The sequence below is a fragment of the Chenopodium album genome, chromosome 4, assembly GCF_948465745.1.
Source record: "Chenopodium album chromosome 4, dcCheAlbu1.1, whole genome shotgun sequence".
NCBI classification, from domain to species: domain Eukaryota; kingdom Viridiplantae; phylum Streptophyta; class Magnoliopsida; order Caryophyllales; family Amaranthaceae; genus Chenopodium; species Chenopodium album.
In genome coordinates, this window is record NC_137837.1 from 74,756,564 (window position 1) to 74,777,991 (window position 21,428).

Genomic DNA, 21,428 nt, shown 5'->3' on the forward strand with positions numbered 1-21,428 from the left:
TAGGGATTTCAAACACAAAACACTTCACTATAATAGGGCAAACACCAAGTTACAACCTATTAGACACAGACCTTTATTTCACAAGTACCTCACTGGACTTGCTACTTGATAGGACCCTATCCTACCCAATCTAAGCACCACACTTAGATTTACTCGTACCACCAAAGTACTACACGTACTGCCAAAGTACTAAATACCCGTACCACCCCAGTACAAAACTCACAGCCTCACCAAGAAGCTAACACAAAACTGTATGTAACAAAAACTATAAATTTCACCCAACTAACCCAGCCAATACAAATATAAGACGCCTATTATGATAGGTAAGCAATGCACGAAATCCGAAACTAATATGAAAGTTAGAAGCTTGGTGAACTTACTCAATTAAAGCACTGTGATTTCTCCATGCATAAACTCACAAAAACCTAAATAATTTTTCTCTCTACTATTTATACAAGTAACACTTGTATAGAAAGTAGGTTTTCTAAAAAGATAAATATGTTAACTTAACTTATCTTTTAAACACGGTTTTAGAAAATCAAGTGGAATAAAATCTTTTCCGAAAATAAGTATAAAAAGATATTTATTAAAAAGACTTATCTTTTTAACAAATCGACTTTAGAGAAAATAATCATTTTATAAAATCTTTTCCTAAAATCTATCTTTTATTATTTTTCATATTTATTTTATTTACCAAGCAAACTTATCACGTTTCTAATAAATTTCGTGCACTAACCTACTTACCATATTAACAATAATTTCTAAGATAAAACCTTAACTATTATTGCTGCGCCGCACTTTAATCAGGTAAATTACTTGGGGTCCAAGCATATCAAGTTCCACCTAAGAACTTAACTGCTAGTCTTCAAGTTCCTGTTAGGGAACGTTCCTGTTAGGGAACTTAGTTCTTGTTAGAGAACTCTTCCTCTGATTTGTTTAACTTCTTCAAATAAAGATCTTATTCAAGTCTTCTTAGTTTCAGATGGTTCTTCAATCACCAAGATCAATCTGCACCTTGACTAATCACACACTAGAAAATCTTTATTGGTTGAGTTTGCTTTTAGTTCAAGTTTCTCATCATCAAAACCATTATGCTTCAACAATTTCCCCCTTTTTGATGATGACAAACTTAAGCAAACTCTAAAACAAGTTAAACAAAATAGAAGGTCGTATTTTTTTTTTTATTGACAAAAAGTAAACACTCACAGAACAAAAATTAAACTAAAAACAATAAAAACAAAAATAAGCAAAAACAGAAATAAACTAAAAACTAAACTACTCCAGCATCATATCAGAGAAATTTCTGATACTTTATTAACTAGAACCCAGAACAACTATAGCCTCCAAGTTTGCTTCTTCTTTTCCCCCTTTTGGCATTATCAAAAAGTCCTGTTTTTCAAGTTATTAAGCATCTAGCCACAGCCCCACAAGCAATTCATCGAGTGTGGGAAACTGAAGGCAGCGCTGCTAAGTTACCTCAAGCAAGTTCTACCTTTCTGCATAAGTGTTCAATACATACATAAACACACAAGTATAAGCAAAGTTCCAATTAGTCATTAAAAACCCAAAATATGTATCATCCAGTCGAACAATTTAAGAAAATTTACAACCAAAATTAATTGTTCAAACATTAAAACGGAAATTAAACTTGTTCATGACTAAAGTAGAGAAAATAGGCTAGGCTGAAAAGGAAAGGAGATAGGCTAGGTTTCTAGAAACTCCAGAATTTTCTTGTAGTCCTCCTTTGTCTGTTGTGCAGAAGCTTCCAGATTCTCTTCAAGACTCTTGATTTTCACCAGGAACTCCTCCTTTTGTTCTTGTGGAGCCTTGTTCAGTTCTTCCTGAAACTTCCTTTGCTCTTGAAGTCCTTGTCCTGTTTTAGCACAAGCTTCTTGAGTTCCTTTAACTCCTTCCCCTGCTCCTGCACCAGCTTTTCCAGGGTCATCATCTAAAGTTTTCCAGCAGAATCCTTCACCTGATTCTCAACCCTTTCCATCATGTCCACCAATTCAGCAACTTGCCCATTGAGGATGCTTTCCTCAACATCCAACTCCATTGGTTGTTCCATGCTTGTTTGAGGAACAACACTGGCAGAAATCCTCCTACTTTTTCTCACGGGCTGCTCAGACACAGCCTTTTCCTTCCTTTTCCCAGTCACTTTCTCTTTCTTTTTCTCTCCTTTCTCTATTTTCTGAATTTTTCCTTTCACTACCTCCAAACTCAACCCAGCTAAAGTTTCCTCATTGATCACATTTTCTGGCTTTTCATCCAAAGCCCCATATTTACCCTTCAGAACCACTCCAGCATTTTCAAACACAGTAGACAAAATGGCTCCATACCCCACTTTTGTCCTACTAGGAACACAGTGTGCTAAATGCTGGTACATCAATGCAGGAAAGTTGACTTTAATTTTCTTAGACAAACAGAAAATTACAGCCATATCCATCAGACATGCTTCCCCTTTCTTAGCAGTTCTAGGCAAAATAGTTTTCTTCACAAGATTAAACAACAATTTGTTCAAGGGACTTAGATCATTGTGACTCATGACCTTCTTCCCCCTTTGACCACCTAAGGCCTCAACAATGTCGCCTGTCAAATAGTTACCTACTTTGACACTGGCCTTTCCTTTGATATATGACTCATAACCCTCAGTAGGTGTTTTCAGAATTTTACCTAGGGTTTCAATATTTAATTCAATTTTTACCCCATCAACAACACTCGAAATTACCCCTAATTTTGCTTGAAAGTTTTGACAAAACTCAGTCATAGCAACGGGGGACAGATAATTTGCTGAAACTCTTGATAGCAAGAATTCCCAGCCTTGGAACTTAATTAAATCAAGAAATTCTAAAAACCTTGCTTTCCTACACTAAACAAGATTAATGCGATGTCCTACAACATACCCCCCTGCCTGTGACTCAAGTTCGGTTTGATCAGTTACCTCCTCTTCTTCATCTTCCTTTTCTGAATTATTCTGATCTTCTTTATCTTCTTCTCCCTCATTCATCTCTTCTTCCTCTTCGTTCTCCTCTTTTGTCTCTTCTGAATTTTTTCCTTGAGCAAAATCGTCAACTTCCTCGATTTGCTCTTCAAGAGACTTCTCACTTTGTTTCTTCTCTTTCCACTCTTTTAGCCGTTGAAGAATACTTGAGACAGAGGATTCTCCTTGATCACTCTTAATTTCAACTTCTTTAGGTTTCGAAGGTGAGTTTTTAGGGTTTTCAGGAGTTTTGTTTGAAGTAGAAGATGACTTGTAGTTCACCATGGCTAAAGGAGATGTTTCTTCTTGAATAGTATTTTCGGAGTGTTGAGAGTTTTCTGAGGAGACAATTTCAGCAATGATCACCATTGTTGTTTTAGGGAAGGTTTTTAAAGTTCGAGAGAGTTTTTACTGAGAATGGGTTAATTGATTTGACAGTGAGGTGAAAAAAGTGGGTGAAATCAACTTTTTATAATTAATGAAGCGGTGTGAAGGAATTTAAGGGGTTTCACTGTTCAGTCATTAATTGAACAAATTTAATTAATTTTTCAATTTTGAAATTACTGGATGAATCTTTCAAAAACTTTTCTTTTCAAATTCATTTAATTTAAAAGAAACTTTCTATAAATACACAGTTGGAACACTCTTTTTACATATGTGCAATGTATATATTTAATAACTAACACAGTTAAGCAATTTAATGAACTTACCTTTGGTAGTTAACAACGGTGACACTTCAGCTATGCTTATCACACCAAAATTGTGTTAAATGCTCTTTTCGCTCTATTTCCATTATTTTTGACTTTGCCATATCTAGGAACTTCAGAAGCAATCAATTCAGCTTGATCATTCCAAGTTCCAGTCTCAATTTCTCAAATCTCTCTCTGTTCAAGGGTTTAGTCAAAATATCTGCAAGTTGATATTCCGTATTAAAAAATTCCAATTTAATATTCCCTTGCTCCACATTATCTTTTAGAAAGTGATGCCTAATGTGGATGTGTTTTACCTTAGAGTGCTGAACTGGATCTTTAGAAATACATATAGCACTTGTGTTGTCACAGTAGATAGGTACACATTAAAAAATAAGACCAAAATCTCTAACCTGTTGTTTTATCCAAAGTACTTGTGAACAACATGATGCTGCTGCCACGTATTCAGCTTCAGCTATAGATAAAGCAACTGTGTTTTACTTCTTGGAACCCCAAGAAACTAAACAAGGTCCTAAGAACTGTACCATACCTGAAGTGCTTTTTCTATTTACCAAATCACCTGCATAGTCAGCATCAGTAAAGCCATGTAAATCAAATGAGTCACTTCTAGGATAGAAAAGACATAAGTCATCAGTTCCTTTCAAGTATCTAAGGATTCTCTTTACTGCTTTCAGGTGAGACTCCTTTGGGTTTGCTTGGAACCTGGCACACAAACCTACACTGAAAGATATGTCAGGTCTACTAGCTGTTAGGTAAAGTAAAGATCCTATCATACCTCTGTACATAGGTTGATCAACACAAGTTCCAGATGGATCATCATCCAATCTGGTTGCAATGCCCATAGGAGTATCATTTGTCTTAGCATTTTCAAGTTTGTATTTCTTGATCAGTTCCTTGATATACTTTTGTTGATGGATCATGATTCCTTTCTCAGATTGCTTTATTTGCAGTCCGAGGAAGAAATTTAATTCTCCCATCATGCTCATTTCAAATTCTCCACTCATAAGGTCAGCAAAATACTTGCACAAAGATTCATTAGTTGCACCAAACAAAATATCATCAACATAAATTTGTACAACTAATATGTCAATTCCATTTGATTTTAAAAACAAAGTTTTATCTATTTTGCCACGTTTAAAACCATTTTGTAACAGGAACTTTGACAATCTTTCATACCATGCTCTAGGAGCTTGCTTTATCCCATAGAGAGCTTTGTCAAGCTTGTAGACATGGTTTGGGAACTCTGGATTTTCAAAACCAGGAGGTTGTTCCACATAGACTTCTTCGTTTAAAAAACCATTTAGAAATGCACATTTTACATCCACCTGAAACAACATGAATCCCATATAAGCAGCAAAAGCAATAAGTAAACGAATAGCCTCTAACCTGGCTACTGGAGAAAATGTTTCTTCATAATCTATTCCTTCTTGTTGATTGAAACCTTGTACAACTAGTCTTGCTTTATTTCTGACAATAATACCATGCTCATCCAGCTTGTTCCTAAACACCCACTTTAAGCCTATTGTCTTCTTATTTTTGGGTCTAGGTTCCAGATGCCATACTTTATTTCTTTCAAAATCATTTAGTTCAGCTTGCATAGCATTAATCCAGTCTGCGTCAGTTAAAGCTTCAACATAATTCTTAGGTTCCATAGAAGAAAGGAATGCATAAAATGCACAGAAGTTCCTAAACTGAGATCTAGTCTGAGTTCCTTTTGTAATATCACTCATGATTGCATCTACAAGATGTGATTTCTGATGTTTCCATCGTTTAGGTGTAAAGTCCTTCACTGGATACAATCTTTCCTGATCATTTTTTACTGGTTCTTCTGTAGGAACTTGTTCTTGAGCCTCAGTTGGAACCTCAACAGGATTCTCCTCATTCTGATTTTGATCTTGTTCTTGAGCAGGATTTCCTGGAGTATTCTCCATTTCTGGTTCTTCATTTGCTTCCAGAATCGTTTGCTCACCAATTTCCACTTGCTGCTTCTGCAATGATGTTGATTTTTCTCTGGATCTGTCTCGCGGACAAGTCCAGTTTCGAAATCATTATCACACTCCTGTACATCATTTAAAGACTGTTCAGTTTCATCAAATATAATATGTACAGATTCCTCAACACACATTGTTCTTTTATTATAAACTCTATATGCTTTACTATTAGAGGCATATCCTAAGAATACAACCTCATCACTACGTTCATCAAACTTTCCCAAGTTCCTTTTACCATTGTTATGAACAAAACATTTACAACCAACACTAGTAGAAAAAACGCATTAGGCAGCGGTTCAAACCCGGTCTAAGGCACCGGTTTGAACCGCTGCCTATTTGAGGGGTGCCAAAAACCCCCTATTTGGCACCGGTTCAAAACCGGTGCCATAGGGTTTAATAGGCACCGGTTAACCGGTGCCTAATACTGCTCTCCCGCCATTTTTTTTTGGGTGGTGGATAGTTTAGGCACCGGTTCCTGCCTAACCGGTGCCTTTTGTATAATTTTTTTTTTTTTCAATCGTGCAATAATATTTAAAAAAAAAACCTGCAATAATAATACCCTGTAATTCCAGCAATTATATTAAATATAATAATTAATAATTTTATTATTATAATAACTAATAATAATATTATTAATTATTATATACAAAAATAATATTAGATACAAGAATTCAATTATATATATATATAGATATAAATATTCCCAAACGCAATACAAAAAAAAAAAAAGTTGCTTACATATACAAATAATAGTAAGTACACATATATAATGAATAATAAGTTATATATAGTTCAAAAGTTAACATAAATAATTTACAATTACAATGCATGCCATTTACATGTTGAAGGTGATGAAAGACGCCAACATGTCACAAACTTCATTAAGCTCCTTGATTGTCAACGGACTATCCTTTTGGACCTTGAAAAACTTGAAATACAAAAACATTATTTTAAAAATAATTAATTAGGCAAAAAATATGTATTTTATCAAATATTACCTATACGACTTCTATATAGCCCATTTACTACATTACTTATCAAATGAACTATTTCTTTCTCATAACATTTCAATATTGGATAGTTGTATGTGTGTAAGCCCTAAAATTGTATAGGAGAGCATTTTATTAAGGTTTATGACAGTTTTTACCCAAAATGGCCCGAATATGGCCTATATGACCTTACTTTGCCCATTTCCTACATTTCTTATTAAATGAACTTTATTTATCTCATAACATGTCAATATTATCTAGTTATAGGTGTATAAGGAAAGAAATCACATTAAAAGAGCATATTAACACAAAATGGCCCTAATATGGCCCATATGACTTCTATTCAACCCATTTTCTACCTTTCTTGTGAAATAGCCTTTTTGTTTCTCATAACATGTCATTGTTGGATAATATTAGGTGTCTAAGGCTAGAAATCACATCAATATAGCATTTCAAGAAGTTTAACAACGCATTTTACTCAACATGGCCCAAATAGGGCTTATATGACTTCTATGTAGCCCATTTTCTACATTACTTATCAAATGAACTATTTCTTTCTCATAACATGTCAATGTTGGGTAGTTGTATGTGTGTAAGCCCTAAAATTGTATAGGAGAGCATTTTATTAAGGTTTACAACGCTTTTTACTCAAAATGGCCCGAATATGGCCTATATGACCTTACTTTGCCCATTTCCTACATTTCTTATTAAATGAACTTTATTTATCTCATAACATGTCAATATTATCTAGTTATATGTGTATAAGGAAAGAAATCACATCAAAAGAGCATATTAACACAAAATGGCCCTAACATGGCCCATATGACTTCTATTCAGCCCATTTTCTACCTTTCTTGTGAAATAGCTTTTTTGTTTCTCATAACATGCCATTGTTGGGTGTCTAAGGCGTGAAATCACATCAATATAGCATTTCAAGAAGTTTTAGGACTTACCTCATCAAGCTGTTGAGTGTCCGTACAATGAGTCACAATGTCAAGCATGAATCTCATCACATACAAAGCACAATCAAGTCCATTCTCTTGTTGTGCGCACTAGCATATGACAAACAAATCACATCAGTGAAACATGCAAAGGAAATGAGCAAATATTTACTACCATAGATTTTCAAGATAATCACAATAATATCATGTAAATTACCAACGGTGTCTACCATGTTGGACCCTTTGGAGCACGACAATGTAGCTTCTTCATAACACTGTAGTATAAAAAAATACAATCAAATTTGATTAGTCGTATGATTACTAAATTAGTTATTATTAGCAATAATCATCACTATAGGTTGCTATATATATTTACTTTTGCAATATAGACTTCACGAGCCACTTCTCCGATGATCGAGCTGAATCAAGGTGATAAATTGTGTTAGTGGAATTACAAATCACCATGAGGCTCCAATGCTCCCTACATAAGTTCACAATAGACAAGGTAATTAATATTTAGGAGTCAACATATAATGAGGCCAAATCGATTGAATTTGACATGGTTAGTCATACTCTCTATAACATGGGGCGAATATGAACTTGTCTCCCGCACGCGTTGATTCCCTTATACTTTGTTCAACATAGTACAACACGTCATGGGGGTTGCCTATGATTTTAGTAGTGGATAACTGCTCGGGGCATAACCACCCAACTTTACAAGGAGAATCAGTGTCAGTTAAGTGCTCCTGTAGTGCTCTGCGTGCATGAACATTGATTAATTTATCAGATGTAGGATAATCACCATCAATTTGAATAACTTGAAAAAAGTATGAACTTTATGTGGGCATTGAAGTACCACGTAGAAATTCCTTCACATCTTCTTTGCTGAACCATGCAATTGCATCCTCATCATAGTGGAACATTGCCTTAGGAAGTGCAACTTCCATGGGATCGACCAAATGACAAGCACGGTTGTGAAGAAAGGTCATGTCAGTAGAGAGCGATTGAAGAACAATGTCTTCAACAATTGGAGTAGGTGGCATGGGTGAACCTTTCGAAGAGTGCAACTTCGACGCTTGTTCACTCTTGGACTGTTGTTCACTAAGCTTCTTCTTAGGTTGATCAATTCTTTTAGGCTTCTCCACCCTCTTTCTCTTTGAAGTTTTGCTTCCATTGGAAATCTGAAATAGTTTGAGAAATAATAAGTTTCAACTCACAATCACTTATAATAGCCAAGTGAGTAGCCATTTCGGGTCGAAATGGCTTTTTTTGATGAATTGGACCCAAAAACTTAGAACTTGGCGATTTTTATGTAATTTCAAATGACAAACACTTATAAATATGTGATTATGAGTTGTTTTGAGATGCAAGGAGTTTATAAGTTGAGAAATGAAGAAAATAGCCAAGTGAGTAGCCATTTCGGGTCAAAATGGCTTTTTTTGATGAATTGGACCCAAAAACTTAGAACTTGGAGATTTTTATGTAATTTCAAATGACAAACACTTATAAATATGTGATTATGAGGTGTTTTGAGATGCAAGGAGTTTATAAGTTGAGAAATGAAGAAAATAGCCAAGTGAGTAGCCATTTCGGGTCAAAATGGCTATTTTTGACGAATTGGACCCAAAAACTTAGAACTTGGCGATTTTTATGTAATTTCAAATGAAAAACACTTATAAATATGTGATTATGAGGTGTTTTGAGATGCAAGGAGTTTATAAGTTGAGAAATGAAGAAAATAGCCAAGTGAGTAGCCATTTCGGGTCAAAATGGCTATTTTTGATGAATTGGACCCAAAAACTTAGAACTTGGCGATTTTTATGTAATTTCAAATGACAAACACTTATAAATATGTGATTATGAGTTGTTTTGAGATGCAAGGAGTTTATAAGTTGAGAAATGAAGAAAATAGCCAAGTGAGTAGCCATTTCGGGTCAAAATGGCTTTTTTTGATGAATTGGACCCAAAAACTTAGAACTTGGCGATTTTTATGTAATTTCAAATGACAAACACTTATAAATATGTGATTATGAGTTGTTTTGAGATGCAAGGAGTTTATAAGTTGAGAAATGAAGAAAATAGCCAAGTGAGTAGCCATTTCGGGTCAAAATGGCTTTTTTTTTATGAATTGGACCCAAAAACTTAGAACTTGGCGATTTTTATGTAATTTCAAATGACAAAAACTTATAAATATGTGATTATGAGTTGTTTTGAGATGCAAGGAGTTTATAAGTTGAGAAATGAAGAAAATAGGCAAGTAAGTAGCCATTTCGGCTCAAAATGGCTACTTTTTGATGAAATGATGAAAATTGCTTAAATTTTTTTTTTTTAAAAAATGCAACGGCAGCCGCACCGGGACACCCGAGGGAGGCGCCCCCGCTGCCGGAACAGCGAAGGCAGCCCGTGCCGAGGCCACAGCAGCCCCGACAGGTGGCTGCCAAGGCTGTAGCAGCCACGGCAGGTGGCTGCCAGTCTGCTGCAGCCTTGGCAGCAGCCTGCCTGGGCTGCTGCTGCCTCGACAGGCGGCTGCCATGGCTGTAGCAGCACCTGTCGAGGCTGCAGCAGCCATGGCAGCCGCCTGTCGAGGCTGCAGCAGCCCAGGCAGGCTGTTGCCGAGGCTGCAGCAGCCCAGGCAGGCTGCTGCCGAGGCTGCAGCAGTCTGGCAGCCACCTGTCGTGGCTGCTACAGCCTTGGCAGCCACCTGTCGGGGCTTCTGTGGCCTCGTTGGGGCTGCCTTTGCTGTTCCGGCAGCGGGGGCGGCTCCCTCGGGTGTCCCGGTGCGGCGGAAGTTGCTTATTTTTAAAAAAAAAAAAAATTGAACTAGGCGATTTTTATGTAATTTCAAATGACAAAAATTTATAAATATGTGATTATGAGTTGTTTTGAGATGCAAGTAGTTTATAAGTTGAGAAATGAAGAAAATAGCCAAGTGAGTAGCCATTTCGGGTCAAAATGGCTTTTTTTGATGAATTGGACCCAAAAACTTAGAACTTGGCGATTTTTATGTAATTTCAAATGACAAACACTTATAAATATGTGATTATGAGTTGTTTTGAGATGCAAGGAGTTTATAAGTTGAGAAATGAAGAAAATAGCCAAGTGAGTAGCCATTTCGGGTTAAAATGGCTTTTTTTTGATGAATTGGACCCAAAAACTTAGAACTTGGCGATTTTTATGTAATTTCAAATGACAAACACTTATAAATATGTGATTATGAGTTGTTTTGAGATGCAAGGAGTTTATAAGTTGAGAAATGAAGAAAATAGCCAAAAGAGTAGCCATTTCGGGTCAAAATGGCTTTTTTTGATGAATTGGACCCAAAAACTTAGAACTAGGCGATTTTTATGTAATTTCAAATGACAAACATTTATAAATATGTGATTATGAGTTGTTTTGAGATGCAAGTAGTTTATAAGTTGAGAAATGAAGAAAATAGGCAAGTGAGTAGCCATTTCGGCTCAAAGTGGCTTTAGTTTGATGAATTGGACCCAAAACCTTAGAACTTAGCGATTTTAATGTAATTTCAAATGACAAACACTTATAAATATGTGATTATGAGTTGTTTTGATATGCAAGGAGTTTAAAAGTTGAGAAATGAAGAAAATAGTCAAGTGAGTAGCTAATTTACCTCCTTATTAATCAACTTCACCCATGCACGTGGCCAATCAACGAAGCTACCTACAGCTTGCCAAAGCGCTGTTATCTCAACCTCCTCTATCGGTACGGGTAGTGGGATGTCTTCGAACCCCGCAACCACTGAATCGATCCCAACCGAGTAATGATGTGGCCCCGCCGTAGCACCCGTCGTCGGTTGGGCACTACCATACGCCACCAAACTCAACACGGTACTATTTGCATGCCCCGGGGCTAGAAGTGCACACCGGGTGTCTTCCTACACAAGTATATATATAAAAAGAATATAGTTAAATAGGACTTTTACAACAGCATAGATATAACAAAATTCATTAAGGTAGAGGGTTACAAATCACCTGTAACTCTGGAAATTCATGCGGTGTTGGATTTTCAAGCTCCCTCGAGTCCGCATGTGTAGGAGTAGGAACCTGCAACAGTACATCAATCATTGCACCTAAAATCTCAATTAACTCGGTATTTTAAAACTTTTAATAACCCAATTGATTTTACCTGAGGTGGCACATCTTCACCACGTATCTCATCTCCTCCATGTCTATCACCTTCTCCTTGTCCTTTTGGTTCAGAACATGAGTCGACCGGGATACGAGTGAGAAACGGCAAAGTCGGTAAGTTCATCAGCTTCGCCCAAGCATTCAATTCACCAACTAACTCGTTGCGTACTTGTTCCTTAATTGATGCCACCTTGGCATCCAACTCCCCCGGTGAGTTAACACTGGCTCGAGATGTACCCGATTTTGTGTATTCGGGACCCATCACCTTATTCCATCCAAGCAATGACCCTCCCGAACCTACTACTCGTCCTGGATGGTATGGCCTTCCCAAAGCCATGGTGAAAGGGTCATTCTCCACACTTGGTTCAAATTTGCCCTCCACCATCTCTTGAGTGTGCTCAAGCTATAGCATAAGGAAAAATGAGGTCAGTAAAACAGTTAACGGTTTGTACAGTGATTAGATGCAAAAGTGACTTAATTTCAACAATTCATAGGTAACTTACTAGCTTATCCGCCAGTTTTTTGGCTTCCGGGCCCTTGATGAACCATTTTCCGGTTTTCTTATCAAACGAATGGAGAGAACAAAAGAAATCACCGGCACGACTCACCAAGGTAGTGATCGTGGAACTAGAGGGTTCCTTCGATGCCACTAGAAGCGCTTTAGGGTATAAACCCGAAGCGGCCCACTCAGGTCTCTTTTCAGCAAAAGTCTTAGGACCCATACGATGGACGTATTCCTTCTTTTCTGCATTCGCTTGATTTTGCTCTCGAAGTTCCTACAAAACAAAAAATATTAGTCTCATTAATACAAAAAGTGTCAAGCTATTATTCAATTGACATCAGATTTACACAAACTTACAATGGCTCTCTTTTGACTCTTCATTCTAACGAACTCTTCCCAATCATCTTTTGACACGGTCGGCCATATTTGCCACGGGAGACGGTTATCCTCTTTGGCATTCTTCTTCTTTGTTTGCACCTTCTTCTTCTTATGGATCCACCGATTAGTCAACTTGGTCTTAAAGCCTCTGAATCTTTCCCCTAATAAAGAGACAAACACCCTTTTCTTCTCGGGATCATTAGGAATAGAAAACTGCCTCTGCAAGCACAAATTAAAACCGATTATTAGTTTCTATTTAAAAACAATCATAAGGTTAAGGTATCTTAAATTGTCTAAATGTGCCAAAAACACACTTACCCTTGTATCATCCCAAAATGCTTGAATCAAACCCGGAGGTACTTGCCGCATTACAAGTGTAATGGGGATTTTCCGCGAACATAAGCCAACTTGATTAGCATATTGTCGACGCCATTTGGGCCCGGGTTGGCCTTTGTTGTCATACTCTAAGACCATGGGACCGTCCGGTTTCTTAAAGCTTCTCGTCGGACCCCTTGTTTTTCTTTCAGCCGGTGCCTTTTCCCCCCCTCCACCACCTGTGTTGTTTTCATCTTGTCCTTGGCCTTGACTTTCAGGAGTCGGGTTCTCACCAACAATCTCACGTGCTGTATTTTCAATGGCCGGTGCACGTTCAACTGACATTTCAAAATCGTCAAGCCTACGCTCGAACTCATCTTGAGCCTGATCCTCTAGCTCACCCAAGTCATCCTCCTTATTCACATCATAAGGAGCATCACTATCATCGGAGTCTTCATCCTCGTACTCGTCCTCATACTCATCATCGTCAATGTCCTCTACCAAACGAGGATCATGATCGTCCGCCATGAGATATAAGCACCTGTCAAAGCAATCATAAAACAATATTAGTGTATAGTAAAGTATATGCATGATTGTTATTATGGTTATGTAGAAGCTATTTTAGCCATTTTCACCTACTTATTATGGTCCTATAACCTTGTATATGCATGATAATGAGTACAAAATGCCAATTTCAATCTACATATGGAAAATAGGTTGTTAGAATGAATAAATGTTAGTTCATACACAAAACAAAGGAGTTGGGTTAAGTAGAAGCTATTTATGCCAGTTTCACCTACTTATGGTCCTATAACCTTGTATATGCATGATAATGAGTACACTTAGGCAATTTCAAACTACAAATATATCATTTTCGCCTACTTATGCTCCTATATACATGATAACTAAACTATATTTGCAATGAAACCATTACTAACTTTTAATCAAACTACCTCATTCTGAAATTCCTTCGTTGTGGTCTGATCGCATATAACCTGCTTCGTTGTCTATGTCATTTAGTACTCCAGGTCTAGGAACAGTGAAAGGTGCTGAATCATCAAACGCATCATATTCTTCCTCATCCTCAACATCTCCAATGCCTAGGATTCTTCTTTTGCCAGCTAGCACTATAGACCATTTTGAATCCATTGGGTCAGTTACGTAGAACACTTGCTTAGCTTGAGATGCAAGGATAAATGGTTCCGCACTATCATTCAAGTGGCCAAGATCTACAAGAGTAAAGTCCTCATGTTTGACGTTTCGCCTGATATTATCAACCCACTTACACTTGAAAAGAGCAACCGTGAAGTCACAATAATCAAGCTCCCATATTTCTTGAATTCGACCATAGTATGACAACTCTGCATCGACAGGTGATTTATCCTTAGAACTTGCAAACTCCCTTGACGATGCCACAAGAGTTACACCACTGTTTTGGGTGGAGGAAGATTTCAAATCACGAGCCTCGGTCCAAAAAGTGTACCCATTGATGTCATATCCCTCAAATGAACGGACATCATCCCTAGGACCGTACGCAAGCCACCGTACTGTATCGGTCACATTAGTATCATTCAATCCACTCATTACTCGTTCACGAAACCAATCAACAAATTTCTTATTATGCAACTGCATAAGTGCCCTTTCACCTTTGGATGGAAATTCGGCACGCAAACAAGCCATGCGCTCGTCTAAATATGGGTGCACATCTGAAACATGGTGCAACACATAAAGGTGTGCTTGTAAGAACTGATCTCGGTCTGGTGACATTCGTTTCGACCCAATTGTGCCATGACCATCAAGTCTACCTTCATGTCGAGAAGTAGAAAGACCAATAGGTTGAGCAAGGGCTATGTAGTCCGCCACAAAGTTACCTATTTCCTCACCCACTGTCCCTTGCATTATACTTCCTTCAGGTTGAGCTCGGTTCCGTACTTTATCTTGTAATGTACCCATGTGTCTTTCAAAAGGGTAGCACCACCTCATGAACACTGGACCGCACAACTTAATCTCACGCACCAAATGAAGAACCAGATGAACCATTATGTCAAAAAATGAGGGTGGGAAATACATCTCAAATTTGCACAAAGTCACAACCACATCAGCTTGCAAAGCATCTAGTGTACAAGGATCAAGAACTTTGCTACAAATTGTATTGAAAAACGAACAAAGGCTTGTAATCGCTTCCCTCACGTGTTTCGGTAGAATACCACGGATTGCAATCGGTAGGAATACTTGCATCATAATGTGACAATCATGGGATTTCATACTTGTCAGCTTCAATTCTCCATTTAAGGTTACAAATCTTTTCATGTTAGATGAGTACCCTGATGGAACCTTAATGCCGTACAAACATGCACAAAACATACGTTTCTCTACCCTTGACAATGTATAGCAAGCCGGGGGTAAATAATTCTTTTCATCCTTCCCTTTACCCTTAACTTTCTTCTTTGACGCATCTTTGGCCTTTCCCTTTCCCTTGCTCTTCTCCTTCCCTTTTTTCGAAACACTTTCATCTTCTATTCTCGGCTCCTTTCCCTTTCTGACCTTTTCTTGAGGCCACAATTCTGGACGAATCCCCATCTCTTGCAAATCTAACCGTGCACCCTTTCCGTCCTTTGTTTTGCCTGGGATATTCATAAGCGTCCCAAAAAGAGCATCACACACATTCTTCTCTATATGCATCACATCAAGACAATGCCTAACGTCATGTTCTCTCCAGTACGGCAGCTTCCAAAAGATTGATTCTTTCTTAAACAGAGCAGCTGAGACCACAGTTTTTTCTGATTTTCCAAACACCGTTTGTATCCCTTTCACCCGAGCACTAATCTCAGCACCAGTCAATGGTCTAGGCGCAGTATCCTCTTCCACGGTTCCATCGAAAGCCTTTTTCTGCCTACGGTACGGGTGATCACGCCTAAGGAACCTTCGAGTCCGTAGGTACACATCTTTGTGAGAATGAGTCAGGTATACGCTTGATGTGTCATCAATACATATGGGGCATGCTTTTTTCCCTTTGACCTTGTACCCACACAAGTTGCCATATGCAGGGAAGTCATTCATGGTCCACATAAGGGCTGCACGCAATGTGAACATCTCGTTCTGATGAGCATCGAAAACGGAAACCCCTTCGTCCCGCATCTTTCTCAAGTCGTCAATAAGCGGCGCAAGGTAAACATCTATGTCGTTTCCAGGTTGCTTAGGACCAGTTATTAGCAGTGAAAGCTACATACTTACGTTTCATGCACAGCCAAGGAGGCAAATTATAAATCACTAAAAGTACCGGCCATGTGCTGTGTTGGGTACTAAGAGTGCCAAATGGATTCATCCCGTCCGTGCACAACCCAAGCCTTAAATTTCTGACTTCATTACCAAATTCCTCAAACTTCAAATCAATGTTCTTCCACTGTGGAGAGTCAGCTGAATGCTTCAGCATTCTGTTTTTCTTTCTTCCCTCTGCATGCCACCTCAAGTTTTTAGCGTCTTTTGGTATTGAGAACAGACGCTTAAACCTTGGAATAATGGGAAGATACCACAACACCTTAGCAGGAGGTCCCTCCGTGCCAGGATTGCAACTCATGCGCTTGTACCGCGACCGCTTGCATCGTGGACACTCCTGCAGTTTTTCATACTCATTTCGATACAAAATACAGTCATTAGGACATGCATGTATCTTCTTATACTCCAAACCAAAGGGACACATGAGCTTCTTTGCGTAATAATAAGACTTAGGAATTTCATTCCCATCAGGCAACATATCACTTAATGCGGTCAACAAAGAAGTAAAACTGATGTCCGTCCACCCATGCTTCGACTTAATGTTGAAAAGTGTTAGCACGGCCGATAGTTTGGAGTATTTTTTGCACCCGGGATACAAAGGCTTTTTGGAAGCCTCCGATAATAATTCAAACACTTCACCTTCAACACCTTGCAACATCTCATCCACTTGTTCATCCTCGACCTCATCCGCCTGATCTTCATCGGCTCCATCCTCACCATTATCAACAATATACTCATCATTCTCGTATTCCTCGTCCACATGAATCTCAGTGCTTCTAACACGCACATCATTCCGATCAAGATCCCCACTGTACTCTCCACTTTCTCCGTGCCAAATCCACACATGGTAAAATTTCCTAAACCCACGACATAATACATGATCTCTAATGATTTCAACACTATCGACCACATTCACACAATTACAATCAACACAAGGACAATAAAGGCCTTTGCCTCCCAGTGTGCGTTGATAAGCTAAAGCCCTCTCGCAAAACTCTTGAACCCCATTCCAAAATTCCAATGTATCGCGTCTACCATACATCCAACCACGATCCTTCTCCATTTAGTAAATTGTCTCTAAACATATATATAGCACCATATAATTATAATGTGTAAGTGCTACATATTTTATGTAAATCAAATTCAAGTACAAAACGTGAATATACCATTCATATAGTGAAAAAATGCATGTTTCCAAAGGGTCCTTATCACTCCAACCTAACCCATCCTTGAATATCTACTCTCACTAGTGAATGTATGTCAACTTTCCAATTTTAAGGAAAATCCGGCAGCATTTCCCCCTAGTTCTCCAAGTACACGATGTAGATAATTAATTACCCACATATGTACCCAGAGAACATAGTGAGGAAATGGTAAGCCGAGATGTTCCTTAAAATCGAAAAGAAAACATACATTCACTACCTAAGTGAGAGTACACATTCAAGAACAGTCCCAACCGGGGACTATTCAAGCCTTTCTCCTAATGAGAAAGCCTTGAACGGGTATCTAGGCATATGATGATGCAATTCAAGTATTCTATATATTGTTGTATTTATTTGCAATTAAACAATACACAAGATGCAATTTCATGAATAAACTTTTATTAAATGGATGAATAGAAAGAAATATATCTAAGTAAAGTTTAGTAGTCATACCAATATAGCAACTACCCACTTGAGCTCAATATGTAGTCCTCAAGCTAATTAAACTCTTGCTTCAATTCACAAATCTGTTAAAAAAACACATCATTCATTGAACTAACAATTGCTAAACTAACATGTCAATTCACTCATTTATTTATAAGCTAAAACACATCATTCATTGAACTAACAATTGCTAAACTAACAAGGTTACTAATCTCTAATTTTTTCAAAATTACCCATCAAAACAACTTAAAAGTAACCATTCACCCATTCCAATAAAATTCATCTACTTTAGTAACAAGCAAGGTTACTAATCTCAAATTACTTCAAATATACCCATCAAAACAACTTAATGTTAACCGTTTAAACATTCCAAAATTCAACTAATTTAATAACAAAGTTAAATAATCTCTAACTTATTCAAAATAATCCATCAAAACAACTTCAAATTAACCATTAAAAGTAAAATATCAAATTTCACCTATTTAAGTACCAAGGTTAATATATATTCTATAATTATTTCAAAATTATCCACCAAAACACATTAAATTAACCATTAAAACATAATAAAATCCAACTAATTGAGTAACAAGGTAACTAATCTCTAATATTTTCACAATTTCCCAATTATATTCAAACCTAAAATTGAGAAAAATTATATTCAAACCTAAATTTTAATTTACTAACAATGGTTCAAAATGCAAAACAAATTAATATATATATAATTATATAATTGGAAAATAATGTAAAAAAAAAAAATTAAAAAGAAACCTTGAATAAAAGGAGAGAAGGAGGGCAGCAGCTAGGAGGAGACAAGGAGGGCACGCAGCAGCTAGGAGGACGACCCTAGTAGTGGAGGAAGCAACGGTGGTGCGCAATGGTGGAGGCAGCGCTGCGGTGGAGTGGTGGAGGCGGTGCGCGGTGGTGGAACAAGCAGCAATGGGTGTTGAGTTTCGAACAATGCAATTAAGGGATTGAAAGAGAAAGAAAGGGAAAACAGAAGGGCAGGGGAGGAATGACAGAAAGGGGCGGTGGTTTTCGACACCTCTGGTGGCCGTTGAAGGTGGCGGCTGTGGTGGAGGGAAAAGGGGGAGGCACGCACTTCAGTTCGCTCTGGTGAAGCTAAGGGATAGAACGAATGACGGGAATGAAAGAGAAAGAGAGGAAGAAGAAAGGACGAAAGCCGCGGTTTTTTTTTATTTTGAATTTGGCACCGGTTCAAATGGCACCGGTTCAAACCGGTGCCTTTTTAATTTTTGGCACCGGTTCAGGCCAAACCGGTGCCTTTTCTCTTTTGGTAAAATCCCGCCCATTTCCAGACCGGTTTTGGGCACCGGTTTAGCCTGAACCGGTGCCATATGGGGGGTGCCTAATGCTTTTTTTCTACTAGTGCAAAAGATCTAAAGTAAGAAATATTAGGTTTTCTCCCTTTGATCAACTCATAAGGGGTTTTGTTGGTGATGGCTCTCACTGATACTCTGTTAAGAATATAGCATGCTATATTCACTGCTTCTGCCCAGAAGTTCCTAGGCAAACCACTTGAGATCAGCATTGTTCTAGCCATATCTTCAAGGCTTCTGTTCTTGCGTTCCACCACTCCATTTTGTTGAGGGGTCCTTGGGGCAGAGAAGTTGTGATCCATTCCATGCTTAGTGCAAAATTCATTAAATTTTGAATTTTCAAATTCAGTACCATGATCTGATCTGAGGTGTATCAATGGATTACCTGTTCTTCTCTGTTCTTTCTTTAAAAAAGCTACAAATTCATCAAACATTTCATCTTTACTAACAAGAAAGAAAACCCAAGTAAACCTTGAAAAATCATCAACAATAACCATAACATATCTCTTACCACTTCTATTTTGGATTCTCATAGGACCACATAGATCCATATGAACAAGTTCCAAAGGTCTTTTGGTACTTACCATTTTCTTTGACTTAAAAGAAACTTGAGTCTGTTTTCCTCTAACACAAGCATCACACACTTTGTCATACAGGAACTTAATACATGGAAGTCCTTCCACTAGTTCCTTGGATCTCAATTTATCAAGTAGAGTAAAGCTTGCATGTCCAAATCTCTTGTGCCATAATAAAGGATCATTCTCAATGACACTAAGACATGTTAAACTGCTATTAGGAACTTCGTTAAGATCAACAACATATGTGTTACCTTTACGAGTTTCTTCTAAGATGATGTTCCCAGTGTCATTGTGAATGATTCTGCACTTATTAGAAGTAAAGCTTACGGAGTTACCTTTATCACAAAATTGTGAAATACTCAATAAGTTGTGTTTGAGACCCTCGACCAAAAATACATAATCAATAGCATGGGAACTTGACCTTCCTACTTTTCCAATAGCAACTATATCTCCTGTCATGTTATCACCAAAGGTCACAGTTCCTCCATAGTAGGCATCCAGTGAGAGAAATCTAGATTTGTCTCCAGTCATGTGCTTAGAACAACCACTGTCGAGGTACCAAGTGTTGTTCCCCCTCATTGGAACCTGCATGAGAAATCAAACATTAGGTTCAGGAACCCAGGTTTCCTTGGGTTCCTGTGTAACAACAATAGGTTTATTCTTTTCGATCCAAATCTGTTCTACATGCTTTTTGTTTTTCTGTGTACTCTTTTCTTTCTTAGGACACTTAACTTGTTTGTGTCCGGTATTCCCACAGAAATAACAAACTATACTACTAGGCAGGTCAACATACTTCTTTTCCTTTTGAAACTTCCTTTTAAAACCCAAACCTTCTATTCTTTTGGTTTGAGCTTTGGTGATCCAATCTGGAACTCTGTAGTCTACAGGTTGTTTGCCTTTCCTAGCTTTCTCAAGTTCCCCCTCAAGTTTTGCCTTATCCGCTTTTATATCTTCCAAATCAGATTTTAGTTTTTCAAAATTCGGATATTGAGCAAGTGGAGGAACTTCAGAATCAGGAGCATTGAGACAGAGTTTCATCAAGGATAGTTCCACATTCAACATTATGTTATCATGTTTCAGCCTTTCTATAGTCTCTTTTAAATAATTATTATCATCAAATAGACTAAAGAATCTATATTGAATATCAAATTTTAAATTATCAACCCACTCATTGTTTTCTTTAAAAGTAACCAAAGCTTCATCACTTTTATGTTTAGCTCTATGCAACTCTTTAAGTTCCTCTTGAATTTCTAAAACAGCTATTATTAGGTTTTCTTTAGAGAAATGTCTAAGTTCTTTTTGAGAAAACCATACCTCAGATTCTAGTTCCTTCAGCTTTGCCTTTTCATCAATTTTAGCCATCAAGCACAGATGGGCAGTTTCTTCTGGAGGTTGGTCTTCCTCTTCCTCTGAATCTGAATCTCCCCAAGCAGCCAGCATGTCTTTCTTCACGTTGTCCTTGGTGAAGTAAGGTTTATAGACTCTTGACTCTTTGGATTGCTCCTTGCCCTTTGTCTTTCCTTTCTCACCATTTGGTAACGGACAATCTTTAATGAAGTGATCTTTCGACCCACACTTGAAGCAAGTTGTGTTTCTGGAACTCGCATATTTCTTGTTCCTATCAAACTTCTTGTAGTTCA

The 21,428-nt window shown here is 37.7% G+C and overlaps 1 protein-coding gene across 1 annotated transcript; it reads right to left on the bottom strand.

The window, feature by feature from the left end:
- Positions 1–5,005: 5,005 nt before the first annotated feature.
- On the bottom strand, positions 5,006–21,228 carry LOC145628146 (uncharacterized). Its single transcript, XM_081680459.1, has 6 exons — positions 21,103–21,228; positions 12,955–13,335; positions 12,616–12,855; positions 12,260–12,532; positions 5,488–5,678; positions 5,006–5,015 (listed from the first exon to the last, which is right to left on the bottom strand). Exons 1-6 carry the CDS (start codon positions 21,226–21,228, stop codon positions 5,006–5,008), a joined length of 1,221 nt encoding a protein of 406 aa, XP_081536585.1.
- Between the last annotated feature and the right edge of the window lie 200 nt (positions 21,229–21,428).

What these genes read in the sequence shown, in the direction of transcription:
- LOC145628146 (XM_081680459.1), bottom strand. Translation starts at nt 21,228, where the DNA reads ATGCTGGCTGCTTGGGGAGATTCAGATTCAGAGGAAGAGGAAGACCAA. An exon ending in AGAGTCAAAAGAGAGCCATT is followed by an intron (nt 12,533 to 12,615) that starts GTAAGTTTGTGT and finishes TTTGTTTTGTAG; the next exon opens with GAACTTCGAGAGCAAAATCA. An exon ending in AAAAACTGGCGGATAAGCTA is followed by an intron (nt 5,679 to 12,259) that starts GTAAGTTACCTA and finishes ACATCATTGCAG; the next exon opens with AAGCAGCAAGTGGAAATTGG.